Source organism: Ricinus communis, chromosome 3 (genome assembly GCF_019578655.1).
Source record: "Ricinus communis isolate WT05 ecotype wild-type chromosome 3, ASM1957865v1, whole genome shotgun sequence".
Lineage (NCBI taxonomy): Eukaryota > Viridiplantae > Streptophyta > Magnoliopsida > Malpighiales > Euphorbiaceae > Ricinus > Ricinus communis.
The window spans coordinates 26,191,589-26,210,461 of record NC_063258.1 but is presented as its reverse complement, the minus strand read 5'-3'; the positions used below and the strand labels follow the sequence as shown (position 1 = coordinate 26,210,461).

Genomic DNA, 18,873 nt, shown 5'->3' with positions numbered 1-18,873 from the left:
ATTAATTCCATCGATATACAATAAAAATATAAAAAAATTATAGTAAGAAAATTTAGAAATTCACAATCAATCAGACTAAGTTAAAAAGCACAATTTAAATTTCAATAGTTCATACACCATATATATATATATATGGCACGCTCTTCAAATTTTCACCAAACAGATAGTGACTTATATATACGAGGGGTAATGACATAAATAGTCGCAGAATTTTATGTTTAATTTTATTTTAATCACGTGATTTTAATTTATTTTGTTTCAATTATTTAAATTTAATTGTATTTCAGTTCAAGCACTTTGCAAATGGAAGATTGATATATGTCTAAAAAAAGTAATATGTCAATTTCTTATTAGTAAAATGACAAAATTATAATCAAAACTAAAATTAAGTGATTGAAATAAAACAATAAAATTTGTTGATCAAAGTGAAACTAAATAAAAAAATAGTAACTATTTTATATTATTATTTTGTATATGAGTGTTTTATATATGAAAATCGAATGATTGACACATAACCATTTATTTAAAATTAATAAATAAATATTAATTTTTTTATTAATTTAGTATATAGTTTAATACATATATTTAAACTAGACAAAAATGTATTTTAGTCTTTGAGATGGAGATGATTAGTGTGAAAATGTCAACTTTCATGACCCTACTCCATCTCTATGATTTATTCATCAATCATTGTTCACCAAGTCAACCTCTATTTTCCCTGTAGTATTCTCAGGTTCTATCCTGATACCCATTTGTATGGCCAATTAATTTTCCTTTTTCTGGTCCATCTGATGAACTTGAGTCCAGCTAAGGTTCAAAAACTGTTCAAAAGCTTGTGGCGGATAAACAAGAATCTATCTTTTTATATTATAATAGATGGTAATAGGGATTTAAAAAGCAGAATCATATCTTTGGAGGGTCAAAGTTGAATTTATAGTAATGTTATAATGATGGAGTTTTAGAAGAAATAATGGGCCCAAAGTGAAAGTATGAAAAAGTTTGAAACTTACACCTATTACAATTTACTTCAAAATATTGAATACTTTTAAGGTTATGACCCACACACCATATAAGAGTCACATAATGTGTCTCCTAACTTAAATTTTTTTGGACAGAAATATTTAAATAGATTCAGTCTATTATGGTATTTTTATTAATTAATTGTTAATCATAACAAGCGATGATAATAAATAATTTAATCAGTGTAAATATTATATTTATGATGTGTAAATGATTTTATTTATAAATATTGTAACAGATTAAATCTATTTTTAAGAAATTATTTTAAGTATATCTAGCAAAAGACTAGAGGCATTCATATAATATGTTTTTGAAAATAAACTTAGAGAGGGTGAAACTATGTTTAAAAAGTATGAGAGATTAAATAAAAAATTAAAAATATATTAGAAAAATATTTAAATTTTAAAAATCGAGAGACAAATAAGAAGAATTGAAATCTATAAATAAAGTTATAAAAATTATAAAATTTGATGGATAAAAACTCCCCCATCCTCCACTTCTCATTGAAAAAAGATTTAAAATAGAAAGCACTAAGTAAAAATCTATTTGAAATAAAAGGAACTAAGCAGGAATCTACGGAACCTTGATCTTTCGAGTTATTCATCATTTCCCATTTTGCTAATGCAAATAAAAATGCTATTGTCTTATGAATGGTGGATATGACCCTTATGAATGGCAAAACACTCATCAATAGTTTTAATACAACTGCATATTCAAGATTTAAACTCGAGACCTTAGCTAAACTATAAAAGACTCTTACTATCCCATCTATATGCTTGTGGGTATTATTTTTTTTTTTTTTTTCTTTTCAATTTTGAGTATTACTGTATAACAATTCTAAGTTTTCCTTTGGCTTTAGATGCATACAAATTTATTAAAATTTTGATATTCAGTTTAGTCTATAATATATTTTATAGATAATTTGTTAAACTGTTTAACCTATATTGAGATTTAATTTTTTGTAAATAATTTCTTATGATCTATAGTTTTGAAAAGAATTTCTTTCCACAAATGCAACTGTATATATCATAAAATAATCTACTTAGTTCTTTTAAATTAAGTATTTCAATGAGTTTATACGTTTGTAATTTGTGTCAAAACTTTGATTGTAGAACAAATGAGAAGTACAAATATGAAAACACATATCATGCTTAGGAAGATTTTCAAAATTGAGACACTTTTGTTTTCTAAACCATAATCATCAATATCTTAATTTTTGAAGACCAAATATATAATTCTACTTTGAATGTAGTTCAAATCTATCTTGCAATCAAGAGATTGCTTGGTAAACAATATAATAGAAAATAATCAAATTTGAAAGATTCTTCTATTGACTGACTCTATCATCTTTGTCATCATTTTCATTGAATTGTTTTTCTTTTCTTCTTATGAATTACATACTCTTAGCATACTATAATTTCTCATTCTATCCCAACTGCAATCAACAGATTTTCAATTATTTGTTCTTAGTGGCTTGTATTAGGAATACCAATTAAATCTCTGAAAAGCTCATTTATTAAATATTTTAATACCATAATTAGAACTAAAAGTAAAAAAAATATATAGTAATGAAAATGACAGTGTATTATCCTTATTATAAAAGTAGTAAAGAGATAAAATATACATTATTTTAATATAATTAATTAATAGAGCATGTTAAAAAATCAAGTATATATATTAAGAAAAGAGGTGGATATAATTTTAAAAACAATTAAATAGAAATGAGAAAATGAGACGGACATAAGTTAAAATTCCTTTGACTTCAATAACTACTAATTATTACATAAACATAAGTTGAAAGATGTTGTAACAACTCTAAACAATAAATTAATATAATAAATTATCTTACATAGATAATATATTTTACCTTGTATAATATATATAATCTTTTTAAAATATACATAATAATTATAAGTGAGAACCAAAGTTTAGACAAAAAAAATTTATAAGTTATTCTAATATATAATATATTCTTATTTATGCACATGAAACATTTATATAATTAATTGTATAGCTTTGGAAATTTACTCCGTGGCTTACTCTGTTAGGCCGATATTGGTATTACTCATATTTTTACACGAAATTTTTTTACTAAACTTTATATATGTTTCCATCAATGCACCAAATCAATATGTAACTAACACGTATTTATTAGTTTTAAATAAATAAGTATATGTTAATCATCAAATATTAAAATATAAAACACTTAAAATATATCTTATTCTTTTATTAGTTATAGTGCATAGTGTAAATGACAATAATAAGTTGTGAAGTATAACACAATAGGACATTATTATTGTTAGATATGTGATGTAAAAAATAAATAAATCAGGATTTGACATCTCATTATATTATTTGATAGTGTCATTATATCAAATTAGAAGAAACTTACATTTATATTTTTCTTCATTACTAACAAAAATTTTCCTTTCTCAGAATAATAAAACTATTAGTCCTTGCAGAAGCTGGATTTGATCACTTCTTAAAAGAGATTAGTTTTTGAACAACTTATATAAACTTATGACTATAACAATAAATTATGAATAGTTACAAAAATACAGATAAAATATTAGATTATATTAACTATCAACAATTAGTTTCCACTAGAACTGATGACCAAACAACAATGAAAAGTGTTAGTTTAATGGTTTATGCCTTTTAATTGTGCGAGGAGCTAGAAAAATTTTAAAATTTGAGCTCTGTGAGTAAGTATTAAGAATTTGGGGAAAATTATCCAAAATTTAAAATTCAAAGTTTTTAACAATAATAAGAGATGAAAGTATTTTGTGATCTTATTATTTTATAATTTCTAGTATGTAATTTTTGTGAAAAAGATATAATTACGAAAAAATATTTTATCATGAAAAAGTTACTATTTGCAAGGATTTAAATATTTTTACTCCGATTAGCTATCATTATTATATATCTGGTGTTTGATAATATAAGTTTAGAGTTAAACAACTCAAATTGCGATTTAACGGTCAAATATTGAAATTAGGAGTTGTTAAACTCCAAACTCAATTGCTTTGCAAGCCTTCACTTGGGACAAACTTTTGAGCCATTGTTAAAAGAATTAAACTTTGTTCGTCCACGTCGAGAAAACAAGAAATTAATCAATAGAAAGAAACAAATCAAATAGACTTTGATGGAAAGAAAAAGAAAATGATGATCACCAAAAAAGAAAAAAATAAAAAAAGAATACGGACGAAACCGTAACAGTTGAGAATCGGCCCAAGTTAACACCAGCAACACCATTCATAGTTTTTATATTTTGATAATAAAATTAAGTATTAAAAAGAAAATGTAAGTTGCCTTAGCTGATATAAAGACATTATTAAAAGATATTAATGAATAATACTTGACATTTAGCTCAAGTGGCATGAGCATTTACTTTTGAAAATGAGAGATTTAACACGCGAGGCTGATATGTACTAAATGTGTTTTTTTTTTTTTTTTTGCTTTCTTAGACTTTTACACAACAAAAATAATCATGTTTCAATCTAATTAATTATAAATTTTATAATATAATTTTATATTTGATATTTGGTGAATTAATAATTTTATTAAATATTAAATTCTAAAATATATTTTATTTTCATTAAATATTGATTATTTTAAAAATTAGTAATTTTATTAATAGTTCATTCTTATAATAATAACGTTAGTATAATAAATATTAATAGAAATAGTAAGGAATTAAAATTTTATTTATGTAAAATTTTTAATATAATTTTTATTTATAAATTCTAATATTTTTTAGTAGTTTTTTTTAATGTCTTCTAGGATAGTTTTATTTCTTTTATAAAATATCATATTTATTTTCTTATATGACATTGAATTTTCATTGTCACGCATATTCATTAGGTTCATTATATATAAATTATAGATTTATTGGTAGTACAATGTAGGTTTATTAAAGATTTACTGTTAAATATAGTTATAAACAACAAGATCATTAAGTATCGCTTATAGGTGCATCAAATATAAGGTATAGATTCATTAGTTCTAAACTGTGTAAATCCTTCATTTAAAATATGAATCTGTTTTTAAGATTATAAATTTCTAAACATAATCTATAAATTTCAGGTGTACGTATCATGAACTTATAGTTTATAAATTATGTACTTTTTATTTTTAACCTATGAATCTATATATTCTTATAAACTTCTAAGATATTATATATGAACTTCAAATTATAGTTTATAATTTATTAATTTTTTGTTAATTTATGAACCTTTAGTTTTATAATTTAAAATTTTCAATGTAATTTCTATCTACAAATTCTAACATTTTTTAGTAATTTTTTTTATGATTTCAAGGATATTTCTTTTTTTTTTTTTGTAAAATATCATATTTATTTTTTATATGACATTGAATTTTCACTATCATGCATATTCATTAGGTTTATTAGATATAAATTGTAGGTTCATTGATAGTACAATGTAGATTCATTGAATATTTAATATTAAATATAATTATAAACAACAAGATCATTAAGTATTACTTATAGGTTCATCAAATATAAGGTATAGATTCATCAATTCTAAACTGTAAATTCATTGGTTAAAATATGAATCTATTTTACAAATTATGAATTTCTAAACTATAATCTATGAATTTCGGGTGTACATGTGATGAATTTATAGTTTATAAATTATGGACATTTTATTTTTAACCTATGAATTTGTATGTTTTTATGAACTTCTAGGATATTATATATGAACTTCAAATATACTTTCAATGAACTTATAGTTTATAATTTATAAAGTGTTGTGAACTTATGAACCCTGTAGTTTTATGATTGACGTTTACAATTTCTACTAATGAACTTATGTTCATAACGTATGATTTTGTTTGTAATTTGTAATTATAAATATAAAATTATTAACTTTGATACTTTATTATTATTATTGAATTTTAAAATCAAAATATTATTATATAATGATATGAAATAATTAAAATTATTTTTTTAAGTAAAAAATAATTTAATTTAATATATAAATTTATGTTAAAGTATGATTAAATCTAATATTTCAATAAAAAAATTAAATTGCAATAAGATTTTGTATATGTATAAAATTTCATTTTAATATACAATTTTTCATTATAAAAATACAGCATATTATTAAAAAGAATTTATTGTTGTAATAAAAAAATATAGAATTCACTGAAAATAAAAAATATAAATATAAATATAATAGGAAATTATTAACAATAAGATAATGAAAAAATAAAAAGATGAGACATATTAAAAATAATATTTGTATAGAGATGGCCTTTAATGTTTAAGTAAAAAAAATAAATAAATAAATAAAATCTAACACGTGTGTTATACGCTTGGTACATGAAGAATTATGGAGTCGGTCCATGATATAACAATCCCTATAAAAACCAATCATTTACATTGCTCAAAAAATAAACAACTACCAACCATTTGTAGTCAAACCTGTATCTTAGCTTTCTACCGAAAGCACTTTTATAAAAGACTTACCTTATTTAAGTGATTAGGGCACAAAGTAAAGATCAAAGAACATAAGTTGGACTCTTTATTTTTCTTTTTTTCCTATAATAGACTTACCTTTTATTTAAGTGCAGGAATCTATTCAAAAATTATCTGTTTGCAGGTTGGGCTCCGCCTCAAAGGAATAATTGGAGTTCAAAGTGGGGTTGTCCCCTAAAGAAAAAAAAAAAAAGAAAACGTTCCAATTGATTGAAACCTGTCATAACAATATTACCAACAAGATTTTGTATACTGCAATGCCCAGCAACTGTACACTTTTCCTTTCGGCTGAAATCAATGGCTAACAGCATAACACAAAGTCGGCCACTCCCCTTTTTCATTATTCTCATGGAAACTGACAGTTCAAGAAAGCAGGAAAGAACTGTCACATTGTGGTGAAAAACCAACTGTTTTCTTAACCAGAAAAAAGAAAAATTCTTTCCTTTTTCCCTTTACTTTTCAAGCACTACTAAAAGACTGCTTCCATGGCAATAAGAGCTGCGGCACCATAAACTTGTTAAGCTTTGAATTCAAGTTTTCACATTATACTTTAATATTAGCTTACTAAGTTTGTTAATCTTATTTTTGAGTTCGGTGATCCTAATAAATTAGGTAATCTCATTCTTTTATTTTAACTCTGTTAGGTAGGTAGTGAATCAATTTTACATCAACCATTGTTATTTTTTCTTTTTGTTTCTAATCTCATTCATGACTAACCCTAATTCTTTTTGTTTTTGTTTTTGTTTTTTTTTTTTTAATTGTGAACAAAATCTCAGTCACTAGCTAGGACAAATATGGAGGTTAGCTATGCTTTTGGTTAGTGGGGTATCAAAAGCACTAACATGGGCTAGCAAGCTAGGCCAGGTACTGTGTTCACAACCTTCACAAGCCAAGACCTATCCATTCTGTTCTGCCACAAAAGAAAGAGAGATAGAGAGAGAGAGAGAGGTGATAGCTAAACTAATGGTGTTGGTGTTGCGTGTTCTAGATTCCATTTGTTTTTCCCTTCCTCAATCAACATCACCTTTTCATAAATTTTTCCAACAAATATCTCTACTCTAGCAAGCTTATTGCGAACATTTTGTGAATATATAATATGTATATTACTCTTATTATTACTATTCAGTCGCAGAACCTTCCAGTTTTTCAAATATGCGATAAAACCAATCCCTACCCATTATAATCAATTCAAGCAGTGATCGATACCTCTCAATTATACTTAGTGGAGTGGAGGGTCACCCTTTTCTTTTTCTAAGTTCTACATTTGCTACACTTCTTGGCCTATAAAAGGGGAAGTTGCCAAGACATCATATGGTGTGAGTTGAAGAAGAATATTTTGATAAGTAGAAGAAGAAGAAAAGAAAAGCATCTATCCTTAATATTCATAGCTTTCTTTTTCAAAAACTTGGCACTAGAATCATGGTTAGTATACACTTACTTTAGTATTTTCCCCAGCTATATAGTTATAATGTTCAAGAATACATGCCTCAATATATAAGCTTTTCTTTCAGGATGGAAAGATGAGTTGGGCTGTTGCTGATGCTGTAGACTATAAAGGTTTCCCTGCAGACAGATCTAAAACTGGTGGTTGGTTGCCTGCAGCCCTTGTTCTAGGTTTGTTTTCAACTTATTTCCTCAATGACGATCAGCAATTTCACTTTAATTTTCTTTTTTAGACCCTCTAACTTCAATCTTGAAATGTTTTTTTTTTTTTTTTTTTTTTTTTGCTAATCTAGCTAACTAGTCTGCTTCCTTATATTACAGGAAATTAATTACTTATCATATGTTTTATATGCAGCTTTTTGCGTTCGATTTTTCATATTTGATTTGCTATAACTATGAAATATCATGAAAAGGGTGTTTACATATTTAATTAAGCAGGTTTCACGCAAAGTTCTTCTTTTAAAAAAAGGAAGATACTGCTGATGATGAATCTTTTAGAGTTCAACAATTATTTTCTAAGGCAAAAGAGAAAGAAAAAAAAAATATACATATAAATGCATATGCAACAGCAATTCGAATTATATTTCAAGTTAATAATCTAATCTCTGATCATATTCGACAAGACCACATGGCGTGCACTTGTCATCTAGTCCAAACTCTGGGGCATTATTAATCAACCAAAGTTCATAATTTCATGGTCTGATTGCTTCATCTTTTCACTGTTGCGGGTTTGGTATTAAAGGTGGGCGGTGAGAAGCAGAAGCAAGCAAGAACAAAAGGAGACAAACTGAGTGGAACCCACATAAACTCAAGTCTCTATCACTTTTCCTCATTATCATACCACTTTATGTGCTTTTGTTGGGTCAGAAATCCATGTGAGCAAAATTATTTGAAGAGGAAATATTCCCATTCCAAAAAAAAGAAGAAAAGAATTGTGTCTTCTTTTGAAACCAACTCCCTCTGCTTTATGCAGTTATATACAGACTCCACTTTTTCTTTAGAATTAAGCAAAAATTAAGGATCTTTAACTTTCTGCCATAACATTCTCAAGGAACTTTTACCTTTTTATGTCATAATAGTTCTTAGCATCAGAACTGACACATCCCCAAAAAAATATGAAAAAGTAAAAAAAAGGATATGTGGAGATAATTATCTTTCTTTCATTTTTTTTTTTTCCTTTTGTCTCTGGATCAAGTCTTAGTGAAGAATGATAGATAATAATGAACTTAAAATTTGTTACAGGGATTGAAGTATGCGAGAGGCTTTCAACTATGGGAATAGGAGTGAATCTGGTGACATATTTGATTGGAACAATGCATCTGCCAAGTGCAACTTCAGCTAATGTAGTGACAGACTTTATGGGCACATCTTTTCTCTTGTGCTTGCTTGGAGGCTTTCTTGCGGACTCTTTCTTAGGCAGATACAAGACTATTGCCATATTTGCTCTCGTACAAACACTAGTAAGTATTTGGGCTAATTAATTACGTTAGAACGACTCTAGTACTCACTGGTAAAACATAATGTTTCTTAATGCCTTCATTTATTTACACGAAGTATTTTCCTTTTGGCAATTAATTCAGGGAACTGGGATGCTAGCTGCTATAACTAAGATTCCACAGCTAAGGCCACCTCCTTGCAACACCAACAATTCATGTGTGCAAGCAAATGGATTCCAAATGGGAATTTTATATTTGGCTTTATATCTAATTGCATTAGGTACTGGAGGCCTAAAATCAAGTGTTTCAGGATTTGGAACCGACCAATTTGACGAGAAAGATGAAAAGGAGAAATCCCAGATGAACTATTTCTTTCACAGGTTCTTCTTCTTCATTAGCATAGGAACTTTAATGGCAGTTACGGTGCTTGTCTATGTACAAGATGAAGTTGGTCGAAGCTGGGGTTATGGAATCTGTTCTGTCTCAATGTTTGTAGCCATCTTGATATTCTTGTCTGGGACTAAAAGATACAGATACAAGAAGAGCTCAGGAAGCCCCATAGTTCACATTTTCCAAGTTATAGCTGCTGCTGTAAAGAAGAGACATATGGATTTGCCATACAATGTCAGCTTACTGTATGAGAATACTCTAGAGGCCGCAAGAATCCAACATACCGACCAGTTCCAGTAAGTATTAAAAAAAAAAACTAAATTCTTAGTTGAGAATTGAATGTTTTATTTTTGCTATAATAAGTCCTCGTCTAACTTATGCACATTGTCAATATCATCTAGTTTCTTGGATAAGGCAGCCATAGTTGCAGAAGGAGATTTTGCAAACGGCGGGACTACTCCAAATCCATGGAAGCTATGCCCAGTGACAAGGGTGGAAGAAGTGAAGATGATGGTGAGCATGTTGCCAATCTGGGCCACAACCATTCTATTCTGGACCACATATGCACAGATGATCACATTCTCAGTCGAGCAAGCATCCACCATGGAAAGATCAATTGGAAGTTTCCAGATTCCAGCTGGCTCTCTAACTGTATTCTTTGTGGCTGCTATTTTGATTTCACTTGCCGCCTATGATCGTATAATCATGCCTCTTTGGAAAACATGGAAAGGCAAACCAGGTACAATAATTCAGCAAAAAGAAATCTTACTTATAATGATTACACAAAGCACTTATTATTAATTTTGTCAACAACCTTAAAAATTTGATACTAAAAATTACATGGTGCTTTTGATCATAATGATCGATGAAAAATTTCATTCTCTAAGATGATAACATAAAATATTGCCTGATCGTTTTATATATATCTTAAAATAAATGTATAAACACGTATGTATTAAAAAAAGAAAAAGAAATTGCTCAACTGGTACACTTGCAGGTAAAAAGATCTTGTTCATATTCGGGACATAAAAAACTTATTAATATTCGTATCCATCCAACAGGTTTCACGAACCTACAAAGAATAAGCATTGGTCTAGTTCTTTCTACACTGGGAATGGCGGCAGCAGCACTAGTCGAAAGAAAACGTTTATCAGTAGCCAAAGCAGTCGGCGGCGACACATTAACCCTACCCATAAGTGTGTTCTTATTGATACCACAGTTCTTCTTAGTGGGTGCAGGTGAAGCCTTCATATACACAGGCCAACTTGATTTCTTCATAACACAGTCACCGAAAGGGATGAAAACAATGAGCACTGGCCTCTTTCTCACAACTCTTTCTCTCGGTTTCTTCGTTAGTAGCTTCTTGGTCATGGTAGTGAAGAGGGTTACAGGAAGCAACGGAGGTGGCCAAGGATGGTTAGCTGATAACATAAACTATGGAAGGCTTGACTGTTTTTATGGACTTCTCGCAGTGCTTGGTGTTGTAAATTTTGTTGTGTATCTTATTTGTGCTTTATGGTATAAGCCTAGAAACAGTGCTAAATCAGCTGCTTTGCAGATGGAAAATGTTGGTAATGGATCTTTAGCTGAGGAGAAGTGCTAGTTAATGAGAGCAGCTACTTTAATTAGGGTTTGCTTGGATTTTCCAAATTAGGGTTTGGTTCTCTTTTTGTACATTTCAATGTTTTGGGTTTGCTTGCTTTTTATTCTCTTGTAATTTAGGCATGATATTAAGTGAGTGCCTTGAAATTTCAATATAATAATTTGCCTAATCCTCATCGAATGTCTTCTTCTTTTTTTTTTTTTTTTTTTTTTATTTCTTCTTCATACATGTCTCTGGTAAATCAAGTCATGAAACATTAATATTATTTTAACATTTAAAATTATGCTAGAAGAAGTTAATTATATTTGTCTAATGTATATTTTTAAACTACAAAAATATAATACAAATCAGTTTTTGTTACTTCCAAACTTTTAATTTGGTTAGCACTTAGGGAAATAATTTTTAACGCTAAAACATATTTTAAATTCATTAATACAAATTATCCCAATTAAATTACAGATTTAAATATCCAGTTAATAAGTAATCGAATTAACCCATTTGATTTCAAATTAAATAAGTTATACGTGTGATTGAATTGTTATTCCTACATTTTATTGATTTATAACCTGCATCACAATTAGTGGAAATAGGAAAATTATGAAAGTCCATACATAGTTCATACTTTATAATTATTGAACTATGTGAGCCACTACTTTTTATTATTTGTAAAAATTATATAATAGTGTGGATTCTCTAAATTAAAATGGTCCGCTGCATAATTACCAACACTTTATTATAAAATTGTAGCATTTCATGTATATATATTTTTTAAATAATTAGAAGAAATCTTCATTGTACCAATTTAGTCTCCTAAATTTATTATTTGCTATTTACTAATTTTTTAGTCTTCTATATTATTATTTGTAAATTACTAATTTTTTAGTCTTCTATATTTATTATTTGTAAATTACTAATGAACTTGGTATATATCCTCTAGCAAAAAAATTAAAAATGCAAGAATAGTACATAGGGAAACATGCATCTCTAATAAAAAAATTATATATTATTAATATGTCTATTAATTATTAGATAATAAAACTTAATTAGATTGTATATAAAACGTGTCAGCTTAAATTTTCACAAGACAGCATTTAATTAAGAATTTTTGACAGTTAAACTCTTCAGACTAATTAGAAATAAAAATAAAACGTCTATTTTTTCTTTCATTTCTTTTTCTTTTTCTATTCAATTTTTCCTCATATTATTATATATCGATTAGTATTTTAACTGCCATCAGTTACTAATGATAGCTAGTGACTTTCCATTCGTGTTTGTTTATCTTTCTATTTCTTTACTATTTTTTTTATGTATAAATAATATATCTTTAGTTATTAATAGTTTTTTATGTTTAATTTTTCTGTTTTGTTAAATTTTTTTATATTTAGTCTCTTTTGTGTTAATTTGGTTACAATTTTATGGTCCTTCATTTATTAAAAATATTTTTAATTAATTCTGCTCATAAAAGTAGAGTGTTTTCTATCTTTTGATATGGATGCTTTGAAAAATAACTTATTTATAAATATGATACAATTTGGCTCATGCATTAAAAGATAAAGAAATTGATCTAGTGAGAGTATATGCTATATTTTGTCCATTTTGAGTCTTCCATCAACAGATTGTATTTTTTTTATAATTATGCTCGTAATATATATTATTAAAAATATACAATTTAAATTTTATGAATAAAAATTTTATATTTCTTTATTTACGATTCGATTTTAATTGACCAGTGATAGATTAAAATTCAATTTCGGTTGTATAGACTCGTTATAAGCCTCTCCATAATCATCCATCTAACTGGACAAATTTAGCTTATTATTGTTTCCTTTTGTCTTCAGTACCAATAAAACACTTCCCCTCTATCAATCTATTTTAACCACATGTACAAAAGTCTGAATTATCTTTTACTCTATTCTCTACCCTTCATTTTTTTTACTCTTTTTCCAAGAATCGGAGGGCTCAATCATTCTCTTTAGTATCTTCTTTTTTCTTAAAAATATTAGCAAGTAATCACAATATTTTAATCAGACCAGATGCTTCCTAATCTTAGTAGATTAATATGATTAATTCATTGTTTATTGTTAATCTTCTAGATTTTAATTGAATTTATCTTGTATTATTCTTTCAATTAAACTTGCCTAAACTATAAAAAAAAAAAAAAATCAGTATCTAGTATTAGACCCAGACGCAGTGGAAGGAAGGAAGTATCATGGTTTGAGTAGGGATAATAATTCTCCCGTCCTCAAGTTTTACAAGAAGTATAGAATTATAAACGAATTTTCTACAATTCTTATTGTCAGGAATTTGTTTGGCTACGTAAATAATAATCTTTTCCAAATGTCTAATCAAGTCGAGGGAATGTCAACAATTGGTCACAACTATAGAAACCAAACTCTAATGTTATCAGATTAGCTATCTTTGATTGATACAATTAATGTAGGTAGGGCTAAATGATTCTGAAACCACTTGTTTCGAATCTTGCAATATTGGTCTATATCCTTCTCATTTGAGCAGAAGATTAAACATCCACCATGAACTAAAAAAACATATTTTCCCAAGAATATGTGAACTCTACATGTGGGAATTTTAATATGAAGCCAAAAAGCTTTTCAATTAGCTTTTGGAGTAACCCTAAAGTTGTATCTATCTATTTCAGTTATCTGTTCATTTTTATTCTTGGCTCTATTTTATAAGGATCAGGAATGGATGGAATTATCGAACTAAAACTGACAGGGAATAAGTGCTTTTTTACTTTAAAAATGATGTGTGTGCTACTGTGATGGGGTCACATGCCCTCTAAATCTATTGCCAATGGAAGAATGGTGGTCCTTCAGTTTCATGCATGGAGATTTGATGTGTGTCATTATTGTAACACTTATTCTTCCTTAGAATTCTCAACTTGGAATATTATGAAAATCTTTAGAGCCATTCTTGTCCGCTGGAAATTTTGGATCTGACATCTAAATCCAACGTATGAACAGTGGTCTCCTATATACGATGGAAGAAGCAAAAATCTCTCTGAAAAGAGAGCATTCTATGAAAGAAATCAGGAAAAATAAATCTCTTTAGATTAATGCTCAGTTCTTGTGTCCTTGAATTTGTCAAACCCTAAATCTAACTCTTCGGCTAATTTAATGCATGAACTTTTTAATTTACAGTTACAGCCAATTTTTCTTACAAAAAAAAAAAAAAAACTCATGGACTTAAATATTGAAAAGAGAAAAATCTTCTAGTTGCTTTGGATGTTTAGATTTCGATGTTCTTGAAGATCCCAATAAATGTCATTACTTACTTGGATTGGTGCTGAAGTTTTGAAGGTGAAAAGGAAGGCATAATATTTCTCCAAATTTTGTATGTATTTCGTTACCCTCTTCAAGTTTCAGAGTATTGATGGTACCCAAAGACAAACTTCTGCAAATACAGTCTGTATAAGATGTTTTCTCAAAATCATATAGTAATGAATTTAGTCTTGTTGATGATGCCTCTGTGCATGTGAATTCATAAGAGAGTAATCTTTTATTCTTAATTTTATTCTGACGTTCCGGCCATTAAATTATAAGCAAATGATGATTTTTCGAGTTTATTATTCTAGAATTCTACATTAAATTTTACATTTTGTACCAATTTAGTTATATAACTTTAATTTATGACTTTTTTATTAAATTTTTATTTTAATATTGTAAAAAAAAATTATGGTAGTACTATATGATAATGACATCAAACATTAAATATTTTCATAATATTTATCTATTTAATGTCATGTCAAATATAATCTTCAGTTTTAATAAAATTAACAAAATTTAAAATCTAAATCAAATAATAAGATGGATTGAAATTTCACTCATTTGGCCAATTTTAGATAAAATAATTTTTTTTTTATAAAACAATCACTTAATAATATTTTGATTCCATTTCAAATATCTAAATCTTTAGTCAAATGTTTATTTTAAAATTTTTTAATTTTAGCATTGTTTTGTAATCTTTTATTTATTTTAATATAAAAAAATACAATTGCTGTGACCAAAAACACATTTTTATTTTTTTTTATGTCACTAATGAAATATTGAATATCATCAAGAGAACAACGAGGCAAGCCCGGTAGATTGGGCTCCTGGGCATAATGCGCTAGGCCCCGGGATCAATGATGGTAGTTTTAAGAAGAAATATTTATATTTTCTATTTTTTATTTTTTATTTTTTTTATTTTATCATGTTAAAATATTAAAAGTACTGTTTTTTATGTTCTTAAAAATATGGTATTTATTATTTTTGTGAAAAATAATCAAACTGTAAATTAAAAAATAATATTTAAAAAAATTACATAATAAAAATAATATTTTTTATTAATTTTAGGATAATTTTGGAAAATTCATCTATAAGAATCCGTTCTTTTAGATTCTTTTTCTTTTTTAGTTTTAGTAACCTCTGAGCCAAATTTTCTATTAAAAAAAAAAAAGGAAAAGGTCTGAGCCAAATCAATGTAATGTCTCTCGTTTGTGTAGCTGCTGTAGCTTGAAGATGCAGGCAGGCAGAAGAGGAAGAAATTGATAAGCTAAGTTAAGGTTTCCAAATAATGATAATAAATCTGAGCTTATTAAGAAAAGATGACATCAACATTAAGCAAATAGCAATGGAACAAGCATTTAGTGGGAAAAACAGAAACTATGGAAGAAGGTCACAGAAAATATAAAGTTGAATTTAAATATAACAAAGTCTATGATAAAAGAAAAATCCCAAACCAAAAACTATGCTTTCTGTGAATAAATCATCTTTCTCATCTCTATTATCTTATCTGAAACTTTCCTTATTGTTTCTATTTTCTTACTCTACATTGCAGTATCTTTCCTTTTTGTTGTCTTCAAGAACCTCCCTGTCTCGTCATCATCAGCCACCTCTTGAGCTCTCCTTTGCTCCTCGTTCTCTCTTAAAGCCTTATACTTGGAATGATTATAATAGGCAACACCCAAAAATGCAAGTCCATAACCAACCAAATTGATGGGTGTTACAGTATCCATAATCACAGACCAAGAAAATGCAATCAATAACCAGTCTTTAACAACTCCTGCTACATTCATTGTCAAAGCAGATGTCCTTCCCACCAGCAAAAACACAGCCAGGTTCAATGCAAAAGCACAAAACGAATTGGTACCAAGAACCAGAAAATCTAACTGAAAGCTTGAGGTTGCTAGCAAAGTTGGCAACTCCATTATTGCCCATGGAACCAATAAGCAAACAAAGCAACATGGTGCAACATAGTACAAAGAAGTAATTGGGTTTAGCTGGATACACAAGATTTGAATCAAAACTGACCTTGTTGCTTCAACAGCAACAGCACCCAGTTGCAGAATTACACCAAAAGTATTAAACTTTGCTTCCCCAAAAGCAGCAACGGCAACCCCAAGTGAAATAACAACCATATTAACCATTGTAGAGACTTTAAAGCTCTCTCTCTTAAAAGAGAAGAGTGATAGAGTAAACAACAACAGGTATTAAAGCCTTAAGCATTTAGATAAAAGAGACGGAGAGGTATATGTAGGCAGAGTTAGAGAACCATAATGAGAGAGAACAGAGAGCTCCAATGGGCAAGACAGAGAAGTATAGAGAAGGGTACATGGTAACGGGTTCAACAAGTTCAAAGCAACGGACAATGAGGAAAGCCGCAGAGGAGCAAAAGCCCGTGTGGATTAGAGTTAGGGAGATGGGGAATGGCCAGTTGTACATCTTTTTGTCAAGGATGTACTTGTTGTAGACAATGACTGTGAATGACAGGAATATCCATATGGCTATGTAAGTGTAGGAGATAATGATCTTTTGTAGAAGTGAAGACGGTGGCTGTTGTTGTGGTGGTGGTGTGGAGGAGGAGGAGGAGGTGGTGCCATCTTGCCGCACTGTCATATTCGACAACAAGGCTAAAAGGAGAGTTTTTTTTTTTTTTTTTGAGGGTGGAGTTAATTAGGTTATTATATGTTGTGTGAGACAAAAGAGTTTCAAGTTCGATTGGGAGGTAAAAGTTGTGTAGGATTTGTTTTGTCTGGGAATTTAATTGAGAAGTGATTTGTTGAGTTATTTATTGGAATTAAAAAATGACTTTGATGATTGTTATAGGAATTAATCAGAATGCAACAGAAAAGACTACTAATTAAGTTCCTATTTGTTTGTTCTTTTTTTTCTAATGAAAGAAATCCTATTTGGTTCAAAGGAAAACAACAACAACAAACAACATATTCTGATTTAGTTCAAGAATCTAAATAGCAACTTTGATGAAATATAGGTGATTCATATTATTCTTTTTCCCTCTAAAGTAAATGCACATGTATAATTAAATATTAATATAATAATATAAAAATTATCTAACAAATAATATATTAATTAATTCTAATATTATATGAATTAATACTATCAACATAATTGATATTACTATTTTTCTAAAATTAAAAGTTATTATATAATTAAAAAAATTAATTTATTAATGAATATAATATTTAAAATATTATTTTTTATAATTAAACTAATTTATTAGCTAATATAATATTGAAATACAATTAATATACTATTTTTTAAAATAATCATTATCTAATTAAAAAATTAATTATTATCTAATTAAAAAATTAATTTATTAGGATTAGAATAAGTGTTTAATTAGAAAAATATGACTTATTAGTCAATCAATAAATTAATAGAAAAAAATCATAAAATTACACATAAACTTAAATTTCATATATCAAAATAAATACACATGTCAAAATAAAAATTTTATATATTAAAAATTAAACACATCAAAAGATTTTAAATTTAAAAAATTAATACAATATAAATTCTTTTTCTTTTTCCTCTTTCAGTCTTCTCTCCTTTCCTTCAACACTTGCATTCGGAAAGGATGAATGGCTTCGCCTAATTGATTGAATGTGTCCACAATCACATCAAAATACATAAATTAATCAGTTTTATTACCTTAATCTATGTAAATTATGCTTCAAAAGTATCTATTACCTTCTCCTTTTTCTTGTAAACTTGAGTGAACAACAATTAATTTTGGGATGTATAATTAAAAAAACGGACGTATAATCAATGAGTTTTGTGATTGAAATTTAAATTCGGAATTTTTTAGATTATACTTTTGAATTTGAAGCCAATAAAAAGTCGACCTATCTAAATTTATAATATCTTAAATTTTCAATATTTGAGTTTGAGTTGAAAAAAATTATAAATTAATTAATGTAATCTGGATTAGCACCTGGGCCCTAGTGATTAAGAGAGCTTGAAAATCACTTAAGAGAATCACAGACTGAGGATAAACCATCTGAGCCATCCTGTCAGCAGCAAAATTGACTTCACAGTTGGTATACTGAAGATAAACCTCCCAACTTCTGGATTACAACTCCTTACTGCCATTCACCAATGGAGCATGAGCACCGGAACATGATCTTTACCTTTCAGCATCTGTAAACCACTTTGATTATATCCAGAATCTGTCTTCCAATT

The 18,873-nt window shown here is 27.8% G+C and overlaps 1 protein-coding gene and 1 pseudogene across 2 annotated transcripts; one reads left to right on the top strand and one right to left on the bottom strand.

Moving 5' to 3' along the window:
* The first annotated feature begins 7,508 nt into the window (after positions 1-7,508).
* On the top strand, positions 7,509-11,567 carry LOC8275872 (protein NRT1/ PTR FAMILY 6.2). Of its 2 annotated transcripts, XM_002524434.4 has the most exons (6): positions 7,509-7,942; positions 8,032-8,134; positions 9,206-9,423; positions 9,544-10,085; positions 10,191-10,528; positions 10,851-11,567. In XM_002524434.4, exons 1-6 carry the CDS (start codon positions 7,940-7,942, stop codon positions 11,390-11,392), a joined length of 1,746 nt encoding a protein of 581 aa, XP_002524480.1. In that variant the 5' UTR covers positions 7,509-7,939; the 3' UTR covers positions 11,393-11,567. The 2 variants fall into 2 exon arrangements, with proteins under 2 accessions (XP_002524480.1, XP_048228118.1); XM_048372161.1 differs by lacking the exons at positions 7,509-7,942; positions 8,032-8,134 and adding an exon at positions 8,891-9,086.
* Positions 11,568-16,158: 4,591 nt separating this feature from the next.
* LOC107261668 lies at positions 16,159-17,729 on the bottom strand (annotated as a pseudogene).
* Between the last annotated feature and the right edge of the window lie 1,144 nt (positions 17,730-18,873).